General features: G+C 33.3%; 1 protein-coding gene across 3 annotated transcripts in view; it reads left to right on the forward strand.

Moving 5' to 3' along the window:
• Positions 1 to 5,488, forward strand: part of LOC120637381 (sodium bicarbonate cotransporter 3) — a 64,522-nt gene extending 59,034 nt beyond the window's left edge. For 2 of the 3 annotated variants that reach the window (XM_039909202.1, XM_039909204.1), the window contains 8 exons: positions 574 to 1,649; positions 1,731 to 1,883; positions 2,046 to 2,195; positions 2,268 to 2,933; positions 3,014 to 3,256; positions 3,554 to 3,756; positions 3,939 to 4,038; positions 5,073 to 5,488. In XM_039909202.1, coding sequence (XP_039765136.1) covers positions 574 to 1,649; positions 1,731 to 1,883; positions 2,046 to 2,195; positions 2,268 to 2,933; positions 3,014 to 3,256; positions 3,554 to 3,756; positions 3,939 to 4,038; positions 5,073 to 5,147 — 2,666 coding nt within the window. In that variant the 3' untranslated portion in view covers positions 5,148 to 5,488. Of the gene's footprint in view, positions 1 to 75; positions 148 to 573; positions 1,650 to 1,730; positions 1,884 to 2,045; positions 2,196 to 2,267; positions 2,934 to 3,013; positions 3,257 to 3,553; positions 3,757 to 3,938; positions 4,039 to 5,072 lie in introns of all 3 variants that reach the window. The other variant, XM_039909203.1, reaches the window with a different exon arrangement.
• The last annotated feature ends 4,531 nt before the right edge of the window (positions 5,489 to 10,019 follow it).

Here is a 10,019-nt window from a genome sequence, read left to right on the forward strand (position 1 = left end):
ATTCAATAACGTTTTTGTATTGAAGTATAGAGTTCAAATTGTTTTTATTTGTGAAAAATTGGCGTTATATTACAGTGGAAGAAAGCAGTACAGCAAGCAGTACTCACAAAGGAGATTTTGGCCGATTCCTAGGCATCTCTAATGCGGGTAACCGCTTGTCTTTAATATGTCTTCATCGATGTATTCTAATTTACAATTATATTTAAATGTTCTACACTAAAACTTTTCATGTTTTTCGTATTCTCATTTTTTATTTGAGCTAAATGAATTTTCAACATTTTCATTAGCCGTACGTTGCTAACTTTAAGAATATCGCTTTTGCTCTGCTTTGTTTCTTATATTTTATTCATGAGTTCTCTTAGTATAAAGTTTTTAATTAGATTTTCAAATCAAAGTCACTTCGTTCTTCTATGTACATATAAATCATAACATCAACAGTTTTTACGTTTTTAATTATTATCTTTATCTTGATGTTTAAAATTTTGTATCAAATCCAATAACTTACTGCTACTCTACTGAGACTTGCAGTAGGACCTGAACATGATATATTTTTCATACTTTTCAATATTCTAGGTGCCGCACACGATGAAGGAATGGTAAAAAGTCCAAGCAATTTATCTATGCATCGTAATCACAGTTCAGGTGATCTGCCATTAAATGGCGACATAAATCACAAATGCAACACCCATTTCATGCGTAAAATACCTCCTGGCGCTGAAGCATCTAACATCCTTGTCGGTGAAGTGGATTTCTTAGAAAAATCTCTCTCTGCTTTTGTAAGGCTTAAAGCAGGAACAATTATGGGAGACTTAACTGAAGTTCCCGTTCCTACTCGATTTATGTTCGTTTTACTCGGACCACCTAATAGCAATTCAAGTTTTCATGAAATCGGAAGAGCAATGGCTACTTTAATGTCTGATGAAATTTTTCATGAAGTAGCCTACCGGGCTAAAAAGAGGGATCACCTATTAGCGGGCATAGACGAATTTCTTGATGCAGTCACAGTGCTACCACCTGGTGAGTGGGATCCTGCCATTCGTATTGAACCACCGGCTGCCATACCTTCACAAGATCCACGTAAACGTCCAAATGACAATAATCCTAAAGAAGAACTTGATGAAGAAGAAGAAGAGGCAAGGCAAAGGGAGGAATCTGGTTTGGCTAGAACTGGAAGACTTTTCGGAGGTTTAATGAATGATCTTAAAAGAAAAATGCCTTGGTACTGGTCAGATTTCAAAGATGCATTAGCTTTACAATGCATTGCTTCCTCGATTTTTCTATATTTTGCCTGCCTTTCCCCAATTATAACGTTTGGCGGTTTACTGGGTGAAGCCACTGGCAAAAATATGGCAGCAATGGAATCTCTGGTGTCTGGATTTGTATGCGGCATGGGATACGGATTCTTTTCAGGGCAACCTTTAACAATTTTAGGTTCAACTGGTCCCGTGTTAGTGTTTGAAACTATAGTATTCGAATTTTGCAAGCAAATCGGATGGAATTATATGTCATTCAGATTTTGTATTGGCACTTGGACTACTATAATTCTCATTACTTTAGTAGCGATTGATGCAAGTGCTTTGGTGTGCTACATAACACGTTTTACCGAAGAGAATTTTGCAACACTGATTGCATTCATTTTTATATACAAGGTATAAATTATTATAACAAATGATAATTCCATATACATGTATTTAATTGTGTAAATCTAATATTAAATTGAAATTTTCCAGGCCGTAGAAAATGTAATTTCTATTGGCAAAAAGTTTCCTCTGAAAACCCGCCCCGATGAAGTTCTCAATTACGAGTGTTATTGTTTACCGAGCAATTATTCAAGAATGCCTGAGCAATTTAATTGGACGACCGTTGATAAGGCGTCTTGTCAGGTATGTTGTTTTTTATAACGAGGTCATTATGTTTTGAAATATTTTTTTTTAGATATTACGAAAATATGAATTGATTTAAAGCTTACTTAGAAAATTTGAATTCAGTTTTACTAGCCAGTAGAAAAGATTATTGTATGACTAGTAATGTTTTTTTTATTCTAGTTGTACAACGGTACTTTAGCAGGCGGAGGATGTGACACAAAAGTATACGTACCTGATGTATTTTTGATGTCAATCATTTTATTCCTGGGGACTTTTGCAATCTCAATTATATTGAAAGATTTCAAAAATTCTCTCTTCTTTCCATCCAAGGTATCATTTGTCTTCGTTATTTCCGGTTAAGAATGAAAACGAAACACGTATTCATAACATTTTATTTTGCAGGTCAGACAGATCATCAGCGATTTTTCCGTTATCATAGCCATTTTGTCCATGTCATTCCTGGATTACAAAGTTGGCGTAAAGACACCAAAATTGGAGGTACCTTCTGAATTTAAGCCCACGCTGCCATCAAGAGAATGGGTCATAACTCCTTTCAACGGCAATCCAATTTGGTCTGCCCTTGTTGCCATATTACCTGCTTTATTGGGAACCATCTTAATATTTATGGATCAACAAATAACCGCAGTGATTGTAAACCGTAAAGAAAACAAACTAAAAAAAGGATGTGGCTATCATTTGGACTTATTTGTCCTGGCGATTCTTATACAAATATGCTCCATTATGGGACTACCGTGGTTTGTGGCAGCGACAGTTCTTAGCATAAATCATGTGAACTCCTTAAAGGTAGAATCTGAATGTGCCGCGCCTGGAGAAAAGCCGCAATTTCTAGGTGTCAGAGAACAAAGAGCTACACATATCCTTATATTCCTAACAATAGGTTGTTCAGTAGTATTAACACCTGTTTTGAGACATATACCCATGCCAGTACTATTTGGTGTATTTCTGTATATGGGAGTAGCGTCTCTGAAAGGTCTTCAATTCTTCGATAGGATCTTAATAATGTTCATGCCCCAGAAATACCAACCTGATCACATGTTCTTAAGACAAGTAAGTTTTCCTTGCCTGATAAAACATTATGTATAATTAAGTAGTATATCAAACAATTATATTAACAAATTCTTTTTCAGGTCCCGATTCGACGTGTTCACCTGTTTACTGCCATTCAACTGGCTTGTCTCGTATGTCTTTGGGTGATCAAGTCTTTCTCATCAACGTCTATTCTTTTCCCATTAATGCTAGTGGTAATGATTGGCATCAGAAAATCTCTCGACCTTTTTTTTACAAGACGTGAGATGAAAATTTTAGATGACGTGATGCCAGAAATGACTAAAAGAAATGAAGACGAACTACGAGAATTCAGCGATGTTGAGGTGGGACGGTATTCAATACTATCCCGTTTTTGTTGTCGAAAATAAGCTCATTTCAAAACCACATTTTGCACATATTTATCATCCCACATGTACAGGTAGACTATTTTTTTTCAACATTGACACTCTGTTATAAGATTACCTAGCATATGATTTTCAAACCATTTATGTTGACGCACTCATAAAGATTATCAACGAGATTTCTCATATTCATGTGATTAAATAATCATAGTTTTGTTTTCAAATGTATAGATTTCAGGATTACTTGATTAAAACAATTCTTAGACTGTTAAATTGTAGGACACCAACAAGAGTAATCCCCCAGCGTTTCAAGAAAATTTACAAATTCCGCTAATCAATGGAAACATTATGAATATACCTTTGGCATCAATAAACATATCAGAAGAGATGAATAAAACTGGAATTTGGAAACAGGTTAATAGCAATCAACTCAAAAATAGAGGCGATACAAAAGATTCAAAGCAGAAATCCGGTAAAAAAGTGTAAGTATCCTAGATAGTAGTAGATAGCTATTAAAAACCTCTTCCATATATAAACCTATAAAGATGGTATCTTCCTGATAAAATAATAACTAAGAAAATATAAACCAATTCATGATGTAAATATTAAATGTTTGCAAGTAAAACTGATGACGTACTTATTTAACATTTCCCAAATATTACAGCATAAAACACAAGAAACTAATATCAAAGAACGCACTATCCGAAATAGAAAGGCGTCTCTCTACGATGGACGAAGTAGAGGAAGACGATCACTCAGTGAAGGTGTGCATCAATGATACCAAATTTTAACATGAACTCATTTTATGACCCCGAAGAAGCACGGCATGAAACGCACCTGTCATAAGGCACTCTTTTCTTTAAACATATTGACTATGCGACCATTCTTCACAATACTAAAAATCCTGTCAAGAGGAAAAAGCTATCTGAAATAATCTTCATAATATTTATATTTTATATATATGTGATATCAAAAGCTGCACCCTGGTACGCAGAAATATACATGTTTAATCGTGACAGACAGTCGCACAGAAAAGAGTGCCTGAAACATACCCTTAGCTGTAGCTCACTTTTGTAGATACGGTTAAAATTTGACTTATTTGTATCTACTACAAATTTGTTACGTTGTACCTACTGAAAATGCTAGATATATCCTGTGTGTTATGTTCATCAATTTAGTCGTGAGTATGAAACCAAAATGATGTGTGTTCGCTTAAAACACAATTTTCTTTGGTAAAGATTCGTTGACACTATATTAATTGTTAACTTTCTTTGGATACAGATCTGGTAAATGTTTTATAATCACTCTCAAGTGTTCCGATTATAATAACTACTAAATCAAATTTATTATAAGAACGCTCATAAGTTTTATAATATTTGTCACGTTAACGATTGTAGGTAGTTGTTAAGAATAAATTTTTGTCCATTTTGATATTCATCCGAGTCTTCTTTACAACTACAGTATCTTTGTTATATTTTCACTTGTAATATATATGTGTGATTAATTCTTGTCTGCTTTAAATGTTGATTAATATTATCCGTGTAGTTTATTTTCTACTACTTACTTATTATAGGTTGCATGTCAGTGTCTTCGCATAATTTCTTAGCATGCTTCTACGTATCTATTGAAAGTAGACTTTACCTTTTGTACATATTTTTTCAAGACTAGACCTTACTGGACCTAGTTCTTTTCACTTTTCAACCAACGCTAAAATCCCAAATATCTCTTTATTCTTACTATTTAGAATTATTAATTATCTGTAGAAGCGTTGCTTTTATTTCCTCTGGATGATTTTCAGAGTGACCTTCTAAGGCGCAAGGATTCTTGGAGTAGCGGACTTAAAAAGAATACCTCTGCTGAAACATCAGTATAAACTTTTTCAAAACTTTAATTTCACTTAGGTTATTAATATGGTTATTATAGAACGATTTAATTATTAAGAAGTTAGCCTTCTGGTGTTATAATGCAACTCAAAACAGGCAAATAGTTAAGTGTACCTACTTATTACTTATTCTTTATTGAAATCTGATTGAATGCTGACTATTATTGACCAGGAGCTTTCTTGTTTTTTTTGTTTACCTTTAATTTTATTAGTAAATGTGCGCAAAAACAATGTATTTTTTTAATATTTTGTGGCATCTACGTCGATAACATTGACATATGTGAGTAAAACTTAACTGCAAATATGAATTTATGATTACGTAAGTTTTTGTTTGTTAGAATATATAAATAAATCAATAAAATAAAGTAAATCGGCACAAATTTACTTAGTATAGAACGTATTCCATTTTAGTAATAACCTAATTAATAATAATCGATGTGTTAGGTACCGAAGAAAATATCGAGGTAGAACAGGAAGAGAAGTCTATTTCTGACCATGACAATTTATGCAACATTATTATTAGTTTTAGAATCAAATGACCAAACTTTTTAATGCACAGGAAAAACTACTCCTATCTTTAATAGTGTTTGGTTGCAAGAAAAAGTTCAAAAAGGTACTTTTTGAAAATACGTGTAATTTATGTTTTTTATTTATAGTCTCCGTTTTTGCTATCCATGTGTAAATCTAAATTGATAGATTGTATGATGTCATTCAGTCAATGAAACGCCAAAGTTCGCTCCATTGAAAGTCTTGCGAGCTTACTACTATCGCTTAAAGCAGTATTGTCTTATGATAGTAATTTGATATAACATACCTTTATATCCCTAAAACCAGGAATATAATTGTAAAACAAGAGCGCAAAATTTTTAAAATAAACTTATTTAAGCAATGGTAGGAAGCCCCTTAGGTGATAGGAAAAATAAATAAACTTTGAGATATTACGCGAAGATGTCTGTTGGTCTACTTAATATAATCCAAAACTTTCTAGAACAATTTAGAATCTAAAATAATCAGTATACATAAGTAGCATAAATGTGTAAACTAGGATACTTTTGATTTATTATCTTTACATTCAAGACTTCTGATTTGTAGGACCGTCCCGTACATACTTTTGGTTTTAAGGTTTGGTAAGAAATTATACGGAATTTTAGAATTAAACTGTACCAACCGAGTTCCACTGCCAATTAGTTATAAAGGCTTGTGGGCGTTTTTTTTTTAAATGATTTATCTATATATCTCTTTTCTTAACATTTGTATGTGTAAAACTGGATAATTAAGTTTAAATAACTACTATATAAATGCGGTAGTTTTAGATAGTAATGATAAACATTGGTGAATTCCGACAAAGGTATTCTATTCTATTTATAAACGTTACAAAGCGGTCGCATAGTTACGCAATGGTTTGTCTTTTTCTTTCAAATGTCAAATTATTGATAACACACAGAGAGAAAACATGGAACATTTTTTTGAAGCGGTGATAGCTCAGCACGACTTCACTTTCGGGGGGCCGAGTTTGAATCCCAGCACACACCATACTTTTCTAAGTTACGTGCGTTTTAAGTAATTAAAACATCACTTGCTTCAACGGGGAAGGAAAACATCGTGAGGAAACCTGCATGCCTGAGAGTTCTACTTACGTAATGTTTGCATAGGTGCGTAGAGTCCACCGATCCGCACTGGGCCAGCGTAATGGACTACGGGATTAACCCCGTTCTCATTGTGGAACTCCTCCCGCCCTTGCTCTATAGTGGACTGGTTGATATGATGATGATGATACAATTTTTATTTGTAAAATCTTTTCTGTTTTATGGTAGATAATTTAATTGCGATCGGCGCATCTCTTCTTTAACTAAGACAGACGCGTTGTATTTATTTTTGCATATGTTTTTTAACCAACCAATCTGACGTTAACCCTTCTTGGGAATGTTTTTTTGGTAGTAACCGCAATCTTTCGCCAATGTGTTATGGTACATATTACATAAAATACAAAATAAGATTAGTAAAAATAATATTTGCATATATTTAAAATACTCATCCTTTTTCTATGTAATACAAAAGAGAGCAGAATAACTACGCATACGGTCCGATTAAAAAAAAAACGATTAAGTTTTTCGGGATATTGAGATGGGCCTATTTATACCACCAACATTTTTGCTGATTTATTATAACTTTTTAATGGAATAATAACTGTATTCGTGTATTAGTATTAAGAGTAACATATTCGTCTTGTCTAAGTAAGTTATTCTGTACACGGGAGTAAAAATTGATCAATTTAATGTGTGATACGAATGATAGAGTGAAACCTACTTATAATTAAAAATACCCCTAGGAAGTGATGCACACTACAACAAAACTTCGCGGTTCTAATTAGAATTTTGTTATTCGAATATGTTTATTGATTCAATTTTTGAAATTGCTCCACTCAATATTTGCAGCAGTGAAACATTTTTTTTCTATGCATACTAATGTTATTGATGCAAAAGAGTGTAATTGTTTATTTGTTAATATAAGATAGATCTTGGTGAAAATTGGCAAATTTATAGCTGTCGCCTTGGATATAGTTTAATTATTATGCCGGAAAAGCTTGTACGCTAAAATTCCATGCGAATTTTAAGAAATAACTCTTCGTTGACCTTTGGTATAGTATAAACATAACTGGCATACTCCCTAACAGGTTAGTCCGCTGCCACCTTAGACTGCATCATCACTTACCATCAGGTGAGATTGCAGTCAAGGGCTAACTTGTAGTGGAATAAAAAGAACCAGAAATGTCATACATCTAAGCATCAAAACAATTCTTAGTGTATAGTGTAGTGCAGTAATTCATGTGAAGTGCCGCATGATTTGTCGTAGTGGGAATCCGCCCTAATTATAAAACCAAGTGCCAATAGTATAACACCATTAATTAGTATTTAAGTTTTGTATGTTGTGGAATTGACCCTGATTATTATATTAACATTGAAATCGAAACTATATTAAAATGGAAAGCTTTTGTGACGTCAAAATCATGTAGAACAAGAACATACAATTAAAAACAATCACAAATATGACAGTTAAGAATATGCGATTTGAATGTCATAGCAAATAAGGGAAAATTAAATAATTCACTTGGTTAATTAGTGAGCCATATAATTTTTTATGGCATTTTGTGGTATATTGTAACAAAAAAAAATTAAAAAAATATTTTTGTGTATTAACTATTTATTCTATAGATAACTTGAATGAAAGGGGGTTTTTGTATTATTTTGATTGAATGAACTACCATAGTTGGTTTTTATTGTAGAGTCCAGTCCCATCCTTAACTTCATGATATTTGCAAAAACACACAACTAATGTGTGATAAAACACAAAATTGTCTCATTCGTCCAAAATAAATTGGTTTCAGTGGCGTGCACTGGATGCTTGAACAGGTTGGGCTCTAGGTAGGAAGTATATTTGTCGAATATGGGTTACAATAGTAGCAACTTGAAAAAGTCATAGATAAAATGGGAGATCTATAAGGTCCTTGCCAACAAATGGAATGAATTAATTCATTATTCATTAAATTTAAATTTACCCTAATTCGACTATCGACCAACAAATAAATCATCGCCATCTCTTAAAATAATCATGAACTACTACAGACCAAGAATAAACTACGTTATATTCTAAATAAAGCATAACCTTTTGCTAGGGCTTTTGTAGGACAGTTATAAGAAAATTGCTCCTATCTCACTCTGGTAAAAAAAATAGCTTCACTGACCGATTTCTGCCACGGTGGTCAATCTCCAGACAGTGGTCACTTTCCAACTACGCGAGAGATATTATAGTGTCCAAGAGTGTGCGAAAAATAGGTGCACACTCTATTTCCTCATTCTCATAGTCTGATAGGACCGTCCGACCCGACCGGAATGAGATCAGGCGCCGGACCACAGGAGCTATGCAGCGCTTATATGCAAGAAGTGCACGCCACTGATTAGTTTACTACGTCCCTCCAACTCGTTTGATCCACTTAATGCGAGGTCTAACCAGATATTTTGGGACACCAATCCAGAATTTTGGGACGAGTTCCTTTACTATTGATAATTGAAATCGGATGATAAGAATCTGTAGTTAGAAGTTACCCCTAAAGCCTAATCTAAAAATAAATTAGTGGCCATGTAGTCTAATTGTCTAAAGTATTTAGTATTGTACCTAATTAAAGTATCAAAACAATTATTGTTGTACCTGGCGTGTGTTTGCTACAATTTGTATTCGTTTTTGGAGATATTTGTGGAGTGTTGAATGAATAAATGTTTTTTTTTATAAATACCTATTTGTGTTTCATTTGATCTTATTACGCCCAATTTACCAAGAATTTGTCAACATTTTTAAATTAAATAGTGGATTTCTCTCAACCTAGATGCGTAGGCGAAACCTAAACTTATTTTAATCAAGTATGCAAATCCTACGTGCAATATACAGCGTTTAATAAAAAATACCAGAAATCTTTCGGCTAGTAGTTGTTTACATTAAAACAAACAACTTTTGTTCTACAACTTTTTAAAATCTTGTTTGTGAAATTTTAAATATTCAATATTTTACATAGATACTCTACTTGTTACTACTCTGTAATTTTACATGGGCAACTGCGCGCGAACTGCTCACAGCGGTTTGGCAACAGGAACAGTGCACTATGGTGACTGTTTCACTGATAACATGTCACGGTTTCAGTGCCACTTTACAGAAATAACATAATTTATTAATAAAAAAAATGTAAAACAAATTAATACATAATGCTGAAACGTCGTAGAACAAAAGTCGTTAGATTCAATGATAGGAACTACAAGGCCGATAGCTTTCTCGTATTTTTTATTGAACCCGGTATATATATGCAGTAAAGGT

The sequence above is a fragment of the Pararge aegeria genome, chromosome 3, assembly GCF_905163445.1.
Source record: "Pararge aegeria chromosome 3, ilParAegt1.1, whole genome shotgun sequence".
In the NCBI taxonomy this organism is placed as follows: domain Eukaryota; kingdom Metazoa; phylum Arthropoda; class Insecta; order Lepidoptera; family Nymphalidae; genus Pararge; species Pararge aegeria.